General features: G+C 41.2%; 1 protein-coding gene across 2 annotated transcripts in view; it reads left to right on the forward strand.

Moving 5' to 3' along the window:
* Positions 1–7,700: 7,700 nt before the first annotated feature.
* Positions 7,701–21,366, forward strand: part of LOC145992142 (multicopper oxidase 3-like) — a 53,009-nt gene continuing 39,343 nt past the window's right edge. Inside the window, exon 1 of one of the 2 annotated variants that reach the window (XM_083128409.1) lies at positions 7,701–7,870. In XM_083128409.1, the coding sequence (XP_082984535.1) occupies positions 7,777–7,870 (94 nt within the window). In that variant the 5' untranslated portion in view covers positions 7,701–7,776. Of the gene's footprint in view, positions 7,871–15,223; positions 15,274–21,366 lie in introns of those variants that run through there. The other variant, XM_083128411.1, reaches the window with a different exon arrangement.

The following is a 21,366-nucleotide window of genomic DNA, read 5'->3' on the forward strand; positions in this document are numbered from 1 at the left end:
GTTCGCTGCAAACAATAAGAAGAAGAAAATATAAATATATTAAGTAAATTATCAGTATGGGTTAGCGTAACACTTAGTTTAAGAACTACCATGCCTAATTCTTGACCATACCTCGTATATTTGGGAGATATTAACTTTGATTGGGGAATTGCTATTAAAGCAATCATCTTGCACTTCCTTTTCTCTGCTATCCCGTGCACATTGCAACATGCTACGAAGTCTTGTCCATTTGTGGATGTGATGTGATGTGAACCCTACAGCCGCTCCATTTTTTGGAAAAGTTGAAACCGGAAAGCACTCACTCCGGGAATCGAACCCGGACCTCCCGCGTGGCAGTAGATGCCCTACTGCGGGACCATTGCAGCAGTAATAATTTATGTGGATATGCATAATTGATTTGATTATACTCACAGACAGAATAATCCTCTGTGAGGATTGTGTTGTGTGCTGTCCGTGTGTGTTTGTGATGAATTGACGATCCTTTCATCAGAGAAGTGAAATATATGGAATCAAATGAATCAATTAACCTATTACTTGATGACTTCCTTCAATGGTCTCGACATGAAACTTACAATCTTCGTGCTGAAATGCCTCCAAATGATTCCGTATACATCCCGTAGTCATATTATCAATCAGGTTTTCACTTAATTGTCATTATGTCTTAATAAATGTTTAATGAGATTTGAGACAAGGGGACTGGGGTGGCGTTTCAAGAGCCTTAGGACAATTGTAAAGTAAACACTCCCTCACCAGAAGCGATTTGTGGTTGGGGTTAATGGCTTGATAAAATTTGAAATTATCCCTCAAGTTCCCCGTCTCAGGCTGATGTTGCATATTCCCAAATCATCACATCACCACTACCATACTTTACTCTTTGTTGATTTTATCACTTTATATATTATATTGTCTTTTCCTATAAAACATTACATTTAGTTTCATTCGCGAATATAATACTTCCACCTGTTTTCGTCTTTTTCCAAACGTTTTTCTACAAAAACTGCAGTACTTTCTTGTGTTTTTCAAGAGTGATGTGAATTTTTGAGGGCCTCTCAACAGGGTTATTAAAGGTCCAGGACTTTTCAATAAATTCAATTCCGGTCCAGGAGACAAAAATCAGCAAACGTAAATGGGTTCTGGACCGTAAAGAACCTTTTTATGTGTAAGGTATTTATATTCGGTCCAGGAACCTTTCTTTCCGGATGAATTTAAATTCGGTCCAGGAACTTTTTCCAGAATGAATTTAAATTCGGTCCAGGAACTTTTTTTTCAATGATAGAATACGCATCTTCGACCGAATTTAAATTGTGCGAGAACCCATTAGAATTTTTAGGTTCCTGCTTCTCAACATAGCAGTTGGCTTTCCTCGGTGTCCGGATCTGTAGAATATCTTAATCTATCTGTCGGTTTCGGAGGACTTATACTCTGTCCCGAAAATCTCTGGAGCAAGTGAACGGAAACAAATCCTCGACCAATGAACGCGTGCGGGTGGAAGTGAGTGTATGGAGGGGAAACGTGGCTACAGCCGCCATCCGTTTGCAGCAGCGCGCACTACATAGTTCCGCCCACTCTCTTTCTCCCCTTCTCTACCGTTATGGGCGGTCTTGCTCCACAGATTCCAGATAAAGAGTGTAGTTTTGGGGGGTTTCTTATCGCAACCTTTCATCTCTTGCGCCTATATTTTCCAAGGTCCTCATTTATGAGGTATGTAACCCATTCTCTTCCATTCAACGACGCATTTCCATGTGCGTATAAAGCTGTATGCTGGTTCTGTTTTCAAAGTTCCTTACGTTTGTCACGAGACGAACGAATCAACTTGCTTAGCTTTGGGAACGCGGACCTCGCTGAAGACGTGTAGTTATTAACGTCTTCCGGTCCCAGAATGCTTTGTGCCGAGTTTGTGCATCAATTCCGGCTCATGGTTCGTGAGCAAGAACTAAGATTAGGAAGCATGCTTTGTCGTCCTGTGCGGACTAACATATCCGCAAGGTATTTACAAAGGGTGCTTACAGCATGCGTATATTTTGGGGTAAAATTACGAACCGCTTCCATGTTTCACGGACATAAATTTAGGGTAAAACCAGCTTTCACTTGAAGCTACTCGTTGAACATTGTAACATGTTGTGAAGGTGTATGGGAAGATGCTCACACATTCACAATCTTTTACAGGCGTTTTTATTTCCCATTTAGATACATATTTATTAGATGCTGGGTGAACCCCAGAGATATTTCTGGAAAGATTCTCACCAGAAATCGCTCACCCAGGAATTTATTGTGAATATTCGTCTGAAGAAGACCCTGTTGGAGGGTGGAAACGTTACGTTTTTATGTATTTTTTTTATACTTTAAAGGTTTGCCTTGGTCAGCATTGTAATGTTTTATTAACATGGAAACAAGGCTTAACAGTGTTACCATATATAGCCAACATCCGTGTCGGACTGCTTAGCACACCCGGCCTGGGCATGGCTGTTCTTTGCGAGTGCCCCTTCATCAAAAGCGACACCAAGTTACAAAAAATCAATTAAAAATAATTTGGAAAAATCCGTTTCTATAGTTTAATTTCGTATTTTTATCATTTTAGGTCCATCGAGATGATGATAATGAATGATGATTAGTAGATGACAGTTACGATCTTATGCATGATAGATGGAACAAATGACATGGCGATGAACAAGTCATCGATTTAGTTTACCTTCCCCATGACGTTTCTGTTTGCGATTCATTTTCTTTTCTTCTCATGGCTCCATTCACCTCTCACTAACAAGTTAGATTTCGTTCGTCCATTGTTCAACCAAAGGAATGATTGAAAACTTTCTGACTTTCGCTGGAAGGGGAAAAAACTGTCAAAGGGGAAAGGACGGTCGCTCGTGAAATCAATAAAGCACCTTAATTGTACTCACAAATGATCAAGGGGTAGGTAAAGAAAAAAGAGCGGGAGGGAAAAAGACAGGAAGATTCATTGAAATTTGATTTTTCAAGAGTTGAATAAACTATGAATTGATGGAACTGTATTGTTTCCATTGATCGCTGAGAAAAGAAGAGAATTTCTCTGTATTCTCCGGAGATGCAGAGATGGAAGGTCGCTAACAATCAGTGGATGCTCAGCATCCGATGGAACAAAATTTGGTTCTTGAAACTTCTGCGAAATGGATTTCCTGACTGAACTTCGAAACGTCTCTCCTGAGTTCGAGGACTTAGATTTCTTCTATATTTTTTTCTGCACATGCGCAGTAGGTTGAAGGAGCAAATAAGCCACACATATACATATCCGTGGGCGGTGGACGTCCTCAGACAATTTCCCAAGCAAGGCCGAAATCAAAAAGTTTTGTTCTGATCTTGTGACGTCATGTTTATGGGTCATCCAAATCAGTAGTGCCAACTTCAAATAAATCTGGGTATAGGGGGCAAGGCTTACATAAACAAGAGAGGGAGAGAGAAAGAGGGTGAATTGAAAGGAACGAGAGGTTGTAGAGAGAGGGGAAGGGAAAGAAACGAGAAAAGGGAAGTGGATGGTAGTAAAAGAACACATGTGAGAGAGAGAGAGAGAGAGAGAGAGAGAGAGAGAGAGAGAGAGAGAGAGAGAGAGAGAGAGAGATATGGTTAGAAATGTAGAAAGAAACAGATAAATAGAAGTCTAGAGAGGAGGGGTTAAAGAGTTTGAGTTTGTCTACAGAAAGGCTAATCAGGACTGGACCTACAGTTTAAAGTGGGATCCGAACCACTATTGCTTCCATCGGGTATCCAACCCGGGATCCCTTGATTACAAAGCGACTACATTACCGCTACGCCATCGGGAAGGACACATGTAAAAACAATAAAGAAAACTAGACGGAAAACTTAAAATGTGTATTATCTAGCGTCAGTTTCCTGCCACTTTTGGCTAATCGCGACGGTGGGGATGAGTGACGACATGATGAAAATGATATAGGGACACTCACAAAAGGACACCCATGTCCACGCCGGGATTTGAACCTTGGAATATCGGCGGAGAGATCGAAAGCCGACCCCTAAACGTACTCAGCCACCCAGCTGACTGGAAATGGCAGTGAAATAAATGTACAAGAGAGAGAGAGAAAGAGAAAGCAAGAAGAAATAGATTCCCCCGATGGCGTCGTCGCTTTGTAATCAAGGGGTCCAGGCTTTAAACCCTGATTGAGGAACATAGTGGTTCGGATTCCACTTTAAACTGTAGGTCCAATCCTGATTAGCCTTCTGTGCATAAGTGCCAAACACAATAGATTACAGTACACAGGAATAAAGTTGAATATCTACAGAGTGAAAAATAAAACACCGAAAAGAGTTAATTCGAACACAAGAAATTAATTATAAGCTAGCAATTGTTTCATATTCCAAGTGGCGGGGGGGGGGGGACAAGCGACTCCCCATTACCCTTCCCGTGTGCGCACTAGTTCGGAAAAATTTATTTTTAAAAGTACCTGGCTTAATTTTACTGAGTAACCGTAAGGATATATTCAGACACAGAGCGACCATAAATTGTGCTTTCATAAAGCATTTTAGGTGTTGCTAGGATACAGTGACGTACCCAAGGGGGGTTCATTGGGGTTATAAGCCCCTCTTTGGCCCAGTATTCCTAGAAAAAGGACGTCAAAGGTAGGAAATTATGACAAAATGGGGGCTGACTACCAAGAAAAAGTATATATAATACCTCCCTTTCGAAAATCCTGGGCACGCCACTGAGTTTCCTGACAGAAATACTGTTCAATGCTTGATTTATGTGGTTTACTTTATTTCGCTTTTCTGCTACGTTTGGCTAATCGCGGAGATGAGAATCAGTGATAAAAATTGATGAAGGGATATTCACAAAAAAAAAACAAAAAAACCAAGGATTCAAACCCCGGTTTTAGCGTGTGCTAACCATTCTATCACAGAGGACGGCTACTGTACAGTGAGATTTTCAAAACTTTAAGAAATGATTCACTAAATAATAAAAGGGAAGGTGGCGTGTGCAAGGGGCGGTTCGTGGGATCATATTCCCTTGGCACATTATTTCTAAAAAAAGAACGTCAAATGCAGGGAAAGATGGCAAAATTATAGTTGACTACAAGAAAAGCCCCTTTCGAAAATTCTGTGAACGCCACTGTCCTCAGCTCTACCGTGAAGTATATTTTCCAGGAAGATCAAGGAAGAAAACCCAGGAGGAACATGGGCCTGTATGCCACATAAATGTTAACGGAAAGGGTACGAAGGAAGGTATTAACCTTTAAATGCTTACGCAGAGAATCCAATCCGATTATTGACGTCGTTTTCTCGTTTGCTGCTTTCACCATTTCCCCTTATCTTCTCCGAGTTTTCCTTCCTCGTTTATCGGAGTTGCCTTTGGCTTGCATCGCATCCCGGCAGCTTGTTTTGCCTATTCAAAAGGCGGTAACGAATATTCATCGAAGCTTCGAAGGAACGCCGCTCGCGGCGCTGTGTGCATTACGACGCACCAATTGGTGGCAATGTTGCCAGGCGCGGATATTTCTTAGTGGATTTATTGATTTTCGAGAATATCCCGATCAAATTCTGCGTGTCATTCGTAATGGATGATGTTCAATTCGAGTCATTCCAATAATTGTCTCTTAATGGATTTCTGTGAGCAGATCTCTAAATAGTATATAGTTTGGTGAGTTTGAATCAAATGTGATCAAGTGTCACGGGTTCGATCCCAGATGATGTGGCCTCCCCGATGGCGCAGTGGTAGCGTGGTCGCCTTGTAATCAAGGGGTCCCGGGTTCGACACCCAGTGGAGGCACATAGTGGTTCGGATCCCACTTTAAACTGTAGGTCCAGTCCCGATTAGCCTTACTGTGCATAAAGTGGACTTAAAACACTAAATCAATCAATCAATCGATCCCAGATGAAGACACTTACCACAGTGGTTCGGATCTTACTTTAAACTGTAGGTCCAGTCTCGATTAGTCTGTCTAAGCATAAAGTGAACATAAAACAAGTGTTTTGAATGTAATGGTTAATGTATCCCTATTAGCAGCTTGGGAACACATTTTCACTGGATTTTGTTTTTATGGCACTTCGATCTCGTGAAAACACCTATAACTCATTTATTTCGTCCTTTTTAACATTCCTACTTACGTATTCTGCATTGCGGAACATTCTTTAGGGTGGAATTATGCTTTTCTCACGAAAATAATGGCGGATATCCCCAAAAACCATTCACGGATAGCCCCAAAAACGATTCACGGATAGCCCCACAAACCATTCACGGATAGCCCCAAAAACCATTCACGGATAGCCCCACAAACCATTCACGGATAGCCCCACAAACCATTCACGCATAGCTCCAAAAAACCATTCACGGCAAGGTTAGGTTAGGTTCCGTTAGGTTAGGCAAACATAGTTAAAAATTCATTTTTCTAGAAAAAATATGAATTCGCGCTAAAAGAGATTACACCATGAAAGTAAATACATTGACGAACTTCAATAATGCTATAGAAACTGATTTCGGTAAGTAGTTTCTTGTGTAGAAATGAAGGTATCCGTTTCACTAGATCGAAGTGTTACCGTTTTTATTTATGTTACTTAGCGTCGCTTTTCTACCCCTTTTGGCTAATGGCGACGATGAAGATGAGTAATAATATGATGACCAGACCGAGATTAGAACCCAGGACCCCTTGAAAACTACAATTTAGTCTCGATTAGCCTATGTTCTTAAAGTGGTCTCTCAAAAGCTGAATTCGATAGCCAACCGTGTAATCTCTAAACTCTACAGAATATTGTTGCTCTCGTCTGAAGTTAATATCTAGCCACATTATTGCCGAGTACCATGAAGATCATGGATGCTTTTTCGTGTTCGTTATTTCATTATTCAATCATCATTCAGGAGGGTGGTATTTCAAGGGGGGTTAAAGAGAATTACCCTCTCTGGTTATTGCATCCGCCCCCATGCTTGATAAATGTTGGCTCTTGGGGGACTATATACGTAATTTATATAATATCCCCCTCCAGATTGGAAAAATTTCAGCCATTTTGATCATTGTCTCCATTACCTGAAAGAGGTAGAAAACTACAATAAATACCCACAATATAATATGAACATTATCTGATTAACCCACCGATTATCCAACTACTCTAAATTTTCCCGCGAATGCCTAATTTTGGTGATGAATTGATTTTGCCCTCTAAAACGGTGGGTACAACTCCACGCTGGAAATTATCTATGAATTCAAGGGCCGGACATGAGAGGGGCAGTTATTTCAGCCAGTCAGTGGTTTAATTTGCTCCTTCAATCATCCTGAACACCTGAAAGATCATTCTTTGGTGTCGTTGTTTGTTGATATTGACTGATGGATTTGTTAATACAGCATGACGCCAGGGGTCCCGGGTTCGAATTAAGCCTGGGTCCCTTCATCAATTTCATCATATCATCACTCATCGTGATCGTCGCGATTAGCCAACATTGGCAGAAAAGTGACACCAAATAACAAAAATCAAATCAAGATTGTTGTACGGCGCCATTTTTGCAACATTTATGTTAACCCATGAATAGAGAAGGAAATGTGGGCCTTCAGCATTAGCCTGGTGCTACTGAGAAAGTTACCCAGTCAGAAGCAGAATGGGACTTACGTTTTAAACTCTTGCAACAACACGTTCGGTACTGCGTATCATTACTCGTCTGATTTTTTCAGACTTTCTCCTGGCAACCCTGATTCTTGGGAGAGCTGGGCAGGCAGTGCAAGAGCGAATGTGCAGTCGCGCTAGGAGTGAGGAAATCCTGTCGTGTGGCTATCCTGGGCGCCCGGAACCTTCAAGACAACGAGGATGCAAGGGGTAGCGGCAATTCTGGTGGCTGTGTGGAGCTTATCGACCGTCGAACCTGCAGGAACGACAGAATCTACGACACTTCATCACCCAGGTCAGTTTGCATTCGGTGGCGAGATACCCTGCATCCCCACTCCTCCCACATTTCGCAGTATTTACGTCGTCAGCTGACGGCAACACGACGATCCAAGGTTGTGATGACAAGTGAAAACCGAAACGGGGTGAGGGGGTGGGTTTTCGGGTATGTATTTTTTAAGGCAAGCGTGGGTGGGAATGCATATATTTCGCAATCGAGGGATGGGGTGATGTGAAAGGGTGTATCTTAGTCCCCCTGGTCTGGTGGTCATGTGATATCGCTAGCAAGGGGGTTGTCCAATGAATGGAGGGTAAATATGTTAGAGATATACATGTGTGTGGGTATTATTGACGCGACGTACTACGTAAATACCGACCTCTTAAGCTTTCGACTCTCAGCATTGAATTAACGTGGGCATTTGACATAAAATGAACAAGTAAACAAGGGGAGAAGCTATCTCGAAAAAAGCATAGGAAACCTATTTGGAGCTCCGAGCATGACTCCTAATCGCTTTATGGATAAATATGGCCTGAACAATCGCATGCAATAGCGATTGTTGAACCGTGTGAACGGACCTATTTTGACATTACATCATATTTTTATAGTCATTTGCACTTATCTCTAGCTGTAATAGTTCGCGTGGTATTGATTGATTGATATGTTTTATTTTAGGCATGACTGAAGATGACCGGACCCCTCTCCGATTTTCTGCATATTTGGCATACTTACTAATCGAGGCCTGCTAATGACGAATCTGAAGTTAAAATTTGTCGGAAACGTATAGAAATTGCAAAATAATTGCAAATCATTGACGCTAGCCCCACGAACCATTGGCGTGTGGTTAGGTTAGTTTCGGTTAGGTTAGGCAAACATAGTTAAAATTTGGTGTCGTGGTAGTATCAGGAATATATATATATATATATATATATATATATATTGGCTTGTGAAACGAAAAATTTCGCGAAAATCGACGGTTTCCATTCCGAAAATTAACGACTTATTTTCGCTTAACTTCAGATTCGTTATTAAGAGGCCTCAATTAGTGAGTATGCCAAATATGAATAAAATCGGAGAGGGGTCTGGTCATCTTCAGTCGTTCCTTATTTTACTTCGCTTTTTGTGCCACTTTGGCTAATTTGCGAAGAAGGCGACGAGTGATATGATGACATAGTTCGCGTGGTATTGAAAGACCACGTGGTATTGGATTGTTAGTTAATACAGATATGGGCACCAGACGGGAGAGCTACGGGAGTGACTTGTGCCTTTCCCCAGTGCAATAAGGAATACCTCCCCCCTTTTTATTTGTATCATGTTTTTCTTTTCTTGTATCTTCATTCTTTTCTGCTTTCGCAATCTATCACTTTGTTAGTGCTTGCTTCCTCTCTCTCTCTCTAATCTTTATATCTACATTCCATTTTTGCCTCATTTATTCGCTATTCACTCTTTTTTCTTTTTTTCTTTTCTGTTTATATCTTTCTCTCTCTCTCTCTCTTCTTTATATATATATCTTCCTCTCATGTATATTCCTCTTTTTCTCCAGCTCTCTCTCTCTCTATCACTTCATTTCTTTCTCTCTGTACCTTCTTAATATTTCTTTATCTTCCTCTCTTTTTCCTTTCTTTCGCTTCTTTGTCTTTCCTTATCTTTTTCTCGCTTCTTGCATTTTTCTTCCTTTTCCTTCTTTTCATTGCTTCTCTCGCGTCTCCTTTTCCCTCAGCTTCAAAACGTCTCTTTCATCCGACGGCATGTAATCATGATGTCAATACATTCCAGTTAAATACGCAGGTTTTTCATTTTGACCCATCCTCTCCCCTTGGAAATTTTTCACCCCATGAACACAGGTCGACGGAGATATTTTAAATAACTTCATGTAGCCGACCTCCGTAGCGTAGTGGTTAGCACAGCACGCTACAACGCCCGATGTATCGGGTTCGAATCCCGGCCCGAACATGTGTGTTCTTTGCGAGTGTCCCTCCATTAATTTCATCGTATTACTACCCATTCTCATCTTTGCGATTAACCAAAAATGGCAGAAATGCGAAGTAAAATAAAACCAATCAATCAACAAGCGACGATTAACCAATAAACCCAACCCTCTAGGAGGGAGGGGGTGAAACGCGATGTTATATGTGGTCATAAGTATTTAAATATCGTAATCTGACTATGTATGCCCTGACGGAAGAATGTACTATGTTCATCTCATACCAGTAGCTGCGATTGAGTGCCAAAACTGGGAGGGGGGGCGCAAGGACAGTTCACTTCTCTTGTAGACAAGCCTTAACATTAAGAGACCATATTGCGGTAGCAAAAAAGTGGCAAAAAGGTGGGACAATTGGCCCCTAATCGCCGCCACTGCCTCACACGTATAGCTAGGCTCAAAAACTACACCCCATTATTTTTTAAAAAAATTGTTAACGTTCTAACTGCTCTTTCATGTCAAGTTTGAGGATAACTTTTACCTACGTCTTCTTTAATGTTTCCCTATACAGAGATGCGTCTTTAATATATCAGTGTCCTTTTTATAAAAGGGCATAGTTCTCGCAGAACTTAATCGCTGAGTAGGACCCATCCAATATAACCCATAAGCAAGCAAATTAATCGGAGGAAAGGGTTTGGTTTCTCCTAACTGTTGTATACTGGCTAACATTATATGCCGCATCTGAAATATATAATCGTTAAGTTTTTGCCATTTATTTGCTTAGTTTCCGATTTTATCGTGGCTGTCTTCTAATGTATATGGGCGTTACAGAATTGTGTTATTTATAAACATTTATAAATTTTTCTACATGTAAGAAGATGCCATACTACATTTCATTTCGTTATAATTTTATACTTATAAGAAAATAAGCGATAGAATTTACTGTATTATATTGAAATATATTTGTTTACAACTATATATGCACTTTGCAACAGTCGACTAGTCTATGAATAGATAATAACTTGCACAAAATATCAGCACCATCTCATGGAAACACTCGCAATACAATGCCCCACAAGTTCAATATAGCGGCTACATTGAGGGATATACATATATGGCTTTACCACATGCAAATATTACTACACGTAAGATTCCTGCGTAGATGCTATTGGAACAACCTTCTGTTGTTTTCAGTCCACTTTACACACAGATACGCTAATGAGGATTGGCCCTACAGTTTGAAAGTGGGATCGAACCGAACCACTGTGCCTCCACCGGGTATCGAACCCGGTACCATTTGATCAATAGGCGATGACGTTACTGTGATACGCAGTCAGGGAAGCCAGAACAGGATTTCTTACAATCCACATGCATTGTTTATATTGCCTTAAAGGGTTAATTTATTCTTACAGCAGAGAGAATACATTGAAGCAGTTACCACTAGTGGTTGCGGTGTAAGCTGACACCACGGGACTGAAATCTGGTACCGACATCTCAAACGAAATCTAGAACATCAGGCACTCTGAAAGATCACCAAGCCAACAGCCACTCAGGATGTTTGTGATATCTCACTCCAAGCCGAGAAGAGCTTTTTGGACAATTACTTTTCAATTTATCGCACATTGTTGAAGCCGAGGATAGTGGGTTAGTCGGCCAAGCAGCGACGGTTCCAGACCGCCTAGTTTTGTTCCTTCATCTTGGCTCCAGTCAACGTGTTACGGTAGCAGAGATCTGCTACCGTTCACTTTCCCCCCTTGTTCATTGGAAAAACAGCATCGAGCCTGTTTTAAATGTTTTACCTTGTTGAACTACATTCGTAACTTCCTTTCGAATTGTTTTGTCGACGAGAAATTCAAATAGATTTCACAAAAACTAAAGCTCTCGTCATGAAAACAGTCCAGTCAAGGTCACGCCATCCACCTACAGTGTTGCCAATAAGCAACAATTTCAACCGACGAAATCAACCGTATAGGTGAACGCGCGAAGTGTCGACTGAGCAGCTTAAAAGACGTGTGGCAACCCTGGAGGGTCAGGGGTGTGGAGGAGGCAAGGGGAACCTCGGACCTTGACTGGACAGTTTTCGTGGCGAGAGCTATAGAGTTAGAATCCCTTGCAAGATAAATGTTTCTTCAGTATGTTGTTCACATACGTGGGTCTATCAGTGGGGACAGGAAGCGAATTAAGAACAAGAGTTCAAGGTTTGATTGATTTTGGTATTTAGCGTCGTTTTTCTTCCGCTTTGGCTAATCGCAACGATGAGGATGAGTGATGATATGATGAAATTGATTAAGGGACACTGACAACATCAATACCAAGGCCGGGATTCGAATCCGGTACCCTTGGCGAAAGATTCAACTATCGTTGCATGTATGCATCCATAGACGCCGACTCCATGGGGCTTGAGGGGGCTCGAGCCCCCCAATGTTGTTGATGCCACATGAACTTAACTTTAAATACACATTTGAAATGTTCTAGACCATAAATTTTGGGGGGCTGACCGCTAAACCATCAACTTGGGGGGGGGGGGCTATGACCAGAGACAGCAAAACACATGACTTATTACTATATACTAAGTACATAATTATGAGTATTGTTAACATTCTTGCTTAAAAAGAGTTTCTAAAGAAGATGTTCATGAACTAGGAGAGTGGATGGGACGTTCGGGCTTCAAATGGCTCTCACATGACATTCAGAACGAGATCATTGATATATTAGGGAGATCTGTTTTGCGCTCCGTGGTTGCAGATATTAAAAGTCGGGAATATTTTGCTATTATGGTTGTGGAAACTTGTGACATATCCATCCGTGAACAATTGACAATTTGCATTCGAACTGTAAATGAAAATTTTAATATTTTTGAGGAATTCATGGGCTTTTAAGAGATTCCGAACACTGAGGCTAAAACTTTAAAAATGGAGGGAGTGAGTCATTCATTAATTTATTTCAGTGATCAGAGGCCCCCCCCCAATAATTTTGACAAGTCGGCGCCCCTGTATGCATCGTACGTCATTATTGTGATCCATGACATCACACTACACAGTTAGAAGTCACGGCAAAATTTACAATATAGTACCGTTAAATTTTTACACATTCCGTTAAAAAAAAGACTTTAAAAGTTAGATGCAAATTAAGCTGTTTGCTCTATTATACACTATTTTCTTCGCTCTGTTTAATCTTGTTAAGGAAGTAAGATTAATTACCACTATTCACTATTTAAATTATATATTATTAGGATTTCGGGGGCTGCAGCCCCCTTAGCCCTCCCCCTGGCTACGCGCCTGCTCGTACGTGATAGAATTTCGTCTGGAAAATATCTTGGAGAGATTCCATTTAGTGTTGACAAACTCCACCCTTGCCTCGGCATGACGAAGCAGTAAATATGTTTGTATTTGATTAGATTTACTGAGGGGGGAGCACTTTTTTATGTCATCCCTCGCCCCCTCATTTTTCGTATGTGGATGTTATCTCACCCTCTTCAAATCCCCCTTCCATCCTAGCTGACATCGAAATAGTGTCGTGTGCAAAGCAAAAACTCACGTGAATCTGTGAGGGAAGAAATGTACAAGGGTTGTTTGGTTAACACAGGGGAATTGAACGATTGAGAAGGGAATTTTCGAATTGCGCAGTAGAAATAACCGGTTACGGACTGCAAATAACATCCAAACGTTAATCCAGAAAATGCAGCATATGAAACACATTGCAGTATTGCACACCATATTCACCTCAGTAACTTAGAGGCAACGACGGTTCTGCCCTAAACACAGGGGTTTGTCCAGATTGGTGAATCTGGAGGGCGTAAGGACGATTTTAAGGGGAAACAATGGTAAATATAGCTTCAAATTAGGGTTGTGACCACTGGTATCGGTATCGAAAAGAGGTTTAATTTTATTTACCGATACCGGACGATACATTTCTGGCGTTTTGATCGTGTGTCAACATAAATACCGCGCGCCACTTTCGCTGATTGTAATTATCCTGGAAGTTATGCAAAATTCGAGGTTTCCGTTAATTTTGTACCAATAAAAAAATGTAAAAAGAAAAAAGAACAGTATTTTGCGATTAGATGACAGATATCTTTATATTCTGATGTAATTGTTAAATATTTTAAAGTACGATATGCGCCAAAATATACAGTACTGAAACTCGCGCATCTCGAACACGTGGTTGCGTTTGTCGACGGGGCATAGCTCCAGCTGCACGTGTTCGCACGTGAAAAGGAAGTTGTGTCGTGCAGTTGTTGTTGGAAATGGGTCTCTCGACGGAGGAAAAAGTATTCATAGTTGAGCATTATTTCCGCTCATACGGAAGCGGTCGTGAAGGTGGACCGAGTTTGAAAAAGGTGACTGGTCTATATGCAACCCAAATGACAATCGTCCACTCCACATGCCCTAACCTAACCTAACCTAAGGTTTCCTGACAGTTATGCAACCCAAAAGGCACGATTGTTATTTGGGTTGCATATAGGCCAGTCACTATATTGTAACATGTCTTATACTTTTGTTCATCTTTTCATTTCAGTACTGTATATTTTGGCACATACTGTATTATAATTGGAGCGGAATACTCAACCAATAATATTAATCAATACTTTGCATAACTTTTAATTGTGACAATTTTCAAGGATCTGTATTGGTTCAAAGTGGTGTCGGGGTATAAGGGGTAACCCTTTCCTGAAGACACTCAAATGTCATCTTCACTTCTACGTAGTACACCCTGTACTGCATTTTGCAGACAAACGAAGCTTGCGGTCTGGACTCATGGCCAGTATAATCCTATCATGGAACTTATGTTTTGTTCTGTCCATATGCTTTGTGATTGTCCCTTCATCTGTTTCATTTTATCAACATTCAAAGCTCATATTCGCAATTAGCCAAAAGTGGCAGAAAGGCGAAGTAAAATAAATCATTCATCGCGTATCGGGCCTGCTTAAAATGACCATACAGAGCAATTACTTCTGTAAAAGTGTTTTATAGGGTGTCGCGTATATTTTGTAGATGTGGATAAGCCACTCGTAAACACTGTGAAAGTTTGTCCGTATTGCATGGCGACACCCTGTATATCTTGCAAGATCTGTATATAAAAGGCGAGGGCATGTAAGCCGCAATACTCTGATTGGCTCACTGCTTCGATACAAATTAGTTCGTGCGTGACATATTCGCAAGATCGACTTTCCATCAGCCATAACAATTCATAATGAACGCCAGAGCCATGACGGGAAGTTCCGAAAACGTACAAACATTTCGCTCTTTAATCAATAGGTCGCGGCTAACGGAGCATATTTATTCGCTTTTTTGAAATTCTATTTACTGCAAAAAAACAGCGTGTTGTTGTGCACCGCCCCCTCCCTCCCTCCTCTTTAGCCGTCCTGGAAATTAACTTGTGATCGGCGGTTGATTGTGTCGCCGGGAGTCGATTGTGCGGAAGAGAATGCTCCGATGAGCCGGGGAAGGGCGAGGGGGGAGTAACTGTATGGTTCCGGTGATATGTCATCTGCGGCTGATCGGTCAGTATAAAGGACACGTTATTTGGTGAATTATTAAACGCTTGAAAGGTGGGGAGGGGGGGTTGACAAAGTGGCTTGTCATTTCCATGCTTTTTTCCTTTGGCTTGCTGGACAGGTGAGTAGACCCTAGAGTTCGCTATGGAGTGCAGAAGTTTTCAAGCTTCAATTCTCGTATAGCACACAATGCGCCTCATATATTAGTTTTCAAAGTTATCGAACTGCGCTTAATAATCCTACTTTCCCGTTACTAAGCAACTTGACTGATTGATTGATGCGGTTTTGCATCGCTTTCCTTCCACTTTTGACTAATCGCGAAGGTGAGGATGAGTGATGATATGATGAACTTGAGGAAGAGACATTCACAAATATCACCCAATCCGGGATCGAACCCGGGACCTTATCACCATTCAACCTCATCTTCATGATTAACAAAAAGTGGCAGAAAGGCGAACTAAAATCAATCAATCATTTTAATATTCTAAACGGGCGGTGTAAGGCGTGGCCATGGACGTCCGGAAGGGGGTCAAGAATGGGACCTGGTCCTTCCCCCTGGAAGACAAAAGTCAACTAAAATTTACATATTTTCAGTCACAGTAATACATACATGTCAACTATTGAAAGGGCATTACAGGAACCAGGCCCGTAGCTAGAATTGATCTCCAGGGGGGCTCACGGGTTATCAGGGGGGGCTTTGTAAACCAAGTCCAATTTTCAAAAGTTTAACACTATTAAATGAAGGTAAATTATGTGGGGGGTCATTAAGTTTACAAATACTACATTTTTCTATAGCTTTTAAAACATCGTTGTTTTTTTTAAGTATTGACTGCTACTGAAATCATCCCTTACTGCACACTCCATACTACTTTTGATGATACAGATATTTATATCACACAAGGAAAAATGCACAATATTCAATCATAGTGCCTACAGTACATTCCACCTCCGCCGGAAGCAATGAAACTCCCCTTCGTTCCGAAAACTTGGGAGCTGTTGACCTTTGACACAGATGCGGAGGGAATTTGCATGATGTCATCAAAGTCACAGATTTCTGTCTAAGTGGCAGGTCGCAACAGAGACAGCGAAGGTACAGATAAAGAAGCTGCCCTGTGAAAGAAACTTCTAGAGTCTAGAGAAGAGAATCTTCTAAATACTTGCCGCTACTTATACTTCTTCTTACAAATAAGATGAAGAAATATATTAGCTGTTATCCTTCACCAAAGTTGTGAGCAAAATAATATCTGCTGTCTACATTTTCACTCTTCACTGCCAACAAATTACAGAAAATAGTTTTGCCTAATGTCAAGGGGGCTAAAGGCAGTGTAGGGGGGTGGGCTGACAGCAGTTCCAGGGGGGAATCAGCCCCCCTGACCCATGCTTGGCTACGGGCCTGACAGGAACATAACTTCAAACTCAAGAATGTTTTTGAGAGAACAACACTATTACAGGGAATATGTGCCTCATTTCCCCCCTGGAAAAAATCCTGCGGACGTCCATGATTGTGACCCTCTCGTAAAACTCCCAAATGTCAACTCTCTTCCACGTAGTACACCCTGGACTGCATTTTGCAGTCTAACGAGGCTCTGGCGTAATTACTCACATCCGGCTTGGATCGTGCCCTGCCCACTTGTGTTTGTGATTGCCCTTTAATTTATTTCATCTTATCAGCTTTCATCATCATCTTCGCGATTAGCCAAAACAAAGGTGACTGAAAAGCTGTGTAGATACAGCACAGAGAGGTGACGTCATGAATGAGCATGCGCTCACGAAATATAACGGTTGCGTCTCGATTTTATAAATTAACAGGCGATTGTAAATTTTACAATGTAGCCAATATGTCGAATGCTGTAAATACCCGCGAGACATAAGGGCGAAAAGAAATTAGCGCGAATCGCACTTATTCTTGCAGAGACATCCCACTGGTGACACATCGAACCCCCATTGGCTCTTTGCTTCTTACTGGGACCCCCCTCTCATTTCGCTACCTTGCCAGCTATGGCAGAAAACCCTAATGAACCGTTTCGAGGGGAAAAGCCATAATTTAGCCCCAATGTCGATTCCAGGTGTACCGAAAACTGGCGACGAAGAAGAGAGAGAGATGGAGAAACTCCGGAACAAACTAATCTTGTTTCCGGTTTCCCGGGGGTTTGGAGGGAGGGGACCGAACCGGAACCATTTTCTCAATTCTTCCAGGAATCTTTTTCTTCCTTCCCGAGGACCCGGAGAAAAAGGAATGGTTTCCTGGCTTTATTCCCTGGCAAAAGACAATGGGGAGAGTTCCTTCCCGTCAGGCCTTGCGCTGCCGAGATGGATTAAGCATCTTTTTGTGGGAAAAAAATGTCCACCGGATTCCGTCACGATGCCTCTTTAAGTTTTGAATGGATCATCCAGGCGAGTATGCTTCTCGATCCAAATTGTTTCTAACTTGAAATTAATTTATTGTTGTTCATTGTTCATCATAGGGATCGCAATGACAGAAATCCCAATTATTATACATGTAGTAAACCTCAATCGTATGTAATTTACGAAATGTAACTTGACACAAGACTTATAGGCGTAACTTGGGAAGGGGGTGCGGGCACTTGCCCCCCACAAATTGCAGGTTTATTAAAATTGACATCTTGATGGTACTTTTTGCTAAAATCCTCTGACAATGAGAAATCTAAGCTCTGGTATATATGATTTGTATAATAAGCTTTCAATTATTCGAAACACTATTCATTATACATATTCTATAAATGATCAATCGCTTCCTCACGTATATGTAGTAAAAGACCTTGGTGTTTTTATTGATTGTACCTTAACGTTCAAACGTCTCATATATAAATTACTGGGTTTTATTATTATAAATACTAAGAATTTCAGAAGTATGAACTGTCTCACAACCGTATGATTTGTATAAAATTCAGAGCCCACGTAAATTATTTTTTTTCCTCGTATTCAATTGCAGTTTCTCCCTCTGTTTCAGTCTCTTTCTCCCTCTGTTTCCGTCTTTTTCTCTGTTTCCGACTTTTTCTCTCTGTTTCCGTCTCTCTCTCTCTCTCTCTCTCTGTTTCCGTCTCTCTCTCTCTCTCTCTCTCTGTTTCCTCTATCTCTCTCTCTCTCTCTCTCTCTGTTTCCTCTCTCTCTCTCTCTCTGTTTCCTCTATCTCTCTCTCTGTTTCCTCTATCTCTCTCTCTCTGTTTCCTCTATCTCTCTCTCTGTTCCCGTCTATCTCTCTCTCTCTCTCTCTCTCTGTCTCTCTCTCTCTCTCTCTCTCTCTCTCTCTCTCTCTCTGTATCTCTGTTTTCGTCTTTTTCTATCTCTTTCCGTTTTCATTTCTTCTTTTTCTCTTTCCTCTCACCTTCCGTTTTTTCTCTTTCCGTCTTTTTTCTCTTTCCGTTTTTTTTCTCTTTCCGTCTTTTTTTACTCTTTCCGTCTTTTTTTACTCTTTCCGTCTTTTTTACTCTTTCCGTCTTTTTTACTCTTTCCGTCTCTTTTACTCTTTCCGTCTCTTTTACTCTTTCCGTCTCTTTTACTCTTTCCGTCTTTTTTCTCTTTCCGTCTTTTTTTCTCTTTCCGTCTTTTTTACTCTTTCCATCTTTTTTTCTCTTTCCGTCTTTTTATCTCTTTCCGTCTTTTTATCTCTTTCTGTTCCTGTCTATCACTCTCTCTCTCTGTTCCCGCCTAGCTCTCTCTCTCTCTCTGTTTTAGTCTTTTTCTATCTTTTTCCGTCATCTTTCTTTTGTTTTTTCCTCTTTCCCTATATTTCTCTTTCCCTATTTTTCTCTTTCCCTGTTTTTCTCTTTCCCTGTTTTTCTTTTTTGTATTTTTCTCTCTCCCTATTTTTCTTTCCTTATTTTTTATCGTTTCGTATTTTCTATCTTTTCGCATTTTTTTTTCTTTCCGCATTTTTTCTTTCCGTATTTTTCTCTTTCTGTATTTTTCTCTCCGTATTTTTTCTATCCGTCTTTTCTATCTTTTTCCATCTTTTTTCTTTCACTCACTCCTTTTTTGTCTTTCACTTTTACCCTCTTTGTATTTTTCTCTTCATTTCTGCTTTTCTCTGACCTTCCATTTAGTTACAGGACTGAGCTCAAGTGCATTGCCTACATCCGTTCGCAGAAGTCAATGACATTAGAGCTTTCCAAAAGGAAACTACTTTGATTAAAGCCCGTGCCTTCGGAGATCACTTGTAGTTCTTGAAACGAAGGCCATGTCGGTGAATTTCTCTTGGAGACAAAGCTAAGCGAAACAGTGACACAATATCGAGTCGATATGCGAACACCAATAGTTTATCGTCACTATTCTGGCAAATCACTTATCTTCAGTTTGTACGGAGTACGGAAGGAAATTGCGATAGAACAGGTGAAAACAATTGCGAACCCAAATTATCCATTCTTATTTTATCAGAGAAAAAGACCGAATAGGCACAGCATTAGGTACGGTATTCAATGTCAACAAATAGAAAATCGCTTTCGGATTATCTGACATGGTTTAGTGTACAAAGGGGTGAGGGAAGGAACAAGATTGACATGAGGAATATAGCGAATTTGGGGATACAGTGTGTGTTGTCTCCACCCTGCTCTATTATCTCAGGGTGCAGAGGCAGTACATAGGGGAGAGAAACATCAAAAAATATTTCATATATTTTATATTACTGTAAAATGGTATACAAGTAAGCAGTAAAAGCAACTAAGTGGTTGGGAAAGAAATAATTTCATAGATTGGGTAGATTTCCCCTTTCCTCTCCCAATTCTCTTACGTTCTCTCTCCCTCTGTTTTTCCTTTTCTGTATCCCTCTCTCTGTTTTCCCCTTCCTCCCTTTTCTCTTTTCCCCTCTATACCCCTTTCCTCCGTATCCCCCATTCTCCCTTTCCCCCTTTTGACTCTTATCCCTCTTTCCCCTTATCTATTACTGTCTTTTCTCGGTATTTTCTTCCCTCCCCTCGAGCAAACTCAGCCCATTCCATACACGCACTGACGAATCCACTACTTTTGCGACACCGTCGTATGCGACACTAGCATTTCTGCCGTCATATGCGACACTGTATGGAAAATATATTCCATGACAGTTGCGACACCGTCATCTGCGACACAAAGTGTAAATAGTTTCCCTTCACACTTTATCCAGGCTTAGGACTGGCAGCATCATGGAAGCTGGTGCGCTTTTTAAAACCTTTATTAGTTTTTCTTCACACTGGCATCATGGAAGCTGGGTGTTTAAAAGCTGGATGTATTTATCCTTTGTCAATGACGGATTTTTTAGATCCCTTGTCAGTATAGGAGCAGACTGCAATCACTTGTCAATGTAGAAATGTAGAATGCGTCGTTTCCCTTGTAGTTGAACCAACATCTTACCATCTTCATTCTAATTTCTGAACGTTCCCCATTCTCCTCAAAAAGCGCTTAAGATCTCTATGCATTTCATAGTCGGCAAACGCTCTTTGTATTCTCTCATCTACTGACGCCGTCTACGTTTCCCTTTAAGATTCAAGGCCCTCCTCTCACATAAGTAGTCGTTGTACACAGCTTCTAATCTTAGTCTTCACTAATTGGTACACGTTAGGACTTGACTTTTCCGTCAATACATTAACTGTATGGTTCCATCCCTCGACTGCATCGTTAGTCCTGTGCCGCTGTTGGGAGCAGTTCCAGATGGAAATGTCGAAAACAGAGTTGTTCATCCACTGTTCAACGAAATAATCCAAAAATTTTCTCAAGATGTCGTGGTTTGGCGCATCTTCCATCACACACAGCCATCCATCATCGACGTCAGCCACAGGGAGGTAAGCCAGAGCTGAACACATTCTTATACACAGCCGCACGTCTGGATCTGTTTTGTAATCGTTTGTCAGTCCCAACTCCTGCACCTTTCGCCACAAACATTGGTTAAAGTGATAATTATAACCACTGACCTGAGCCTCGGGAAATACTTTCTTCAGAGACGCTATTGCTGCTGCACGTACGCAAATGTCGCTAATTCTGGTAAACAAATTAGAAATCGTAGGGGAAATTCCAAGCAGTGTCGCTTATGACGGAAAAAAAAACAGTTTTTGCCTTAGTGTCGCAAATGACGGTGTCGGAAATGTCGGAACTCCCTCACTGACTGCGCCA

Source organism: Lepisma saccharinum, chromosome 9 (genome assembly GCF_977018435.1).
Source record: "Lepisma saccharinum chromosome 9, izLepSacc3.1, whole genome shotgun sequence".
NCBI classification, from domain to species: domain Eukaryota; kingdom Metazoa; phylum Arthropoda; class Insecta; order Zygentoma; family Lepismatidae; genus Lepisma; species Lepisma saccharinum.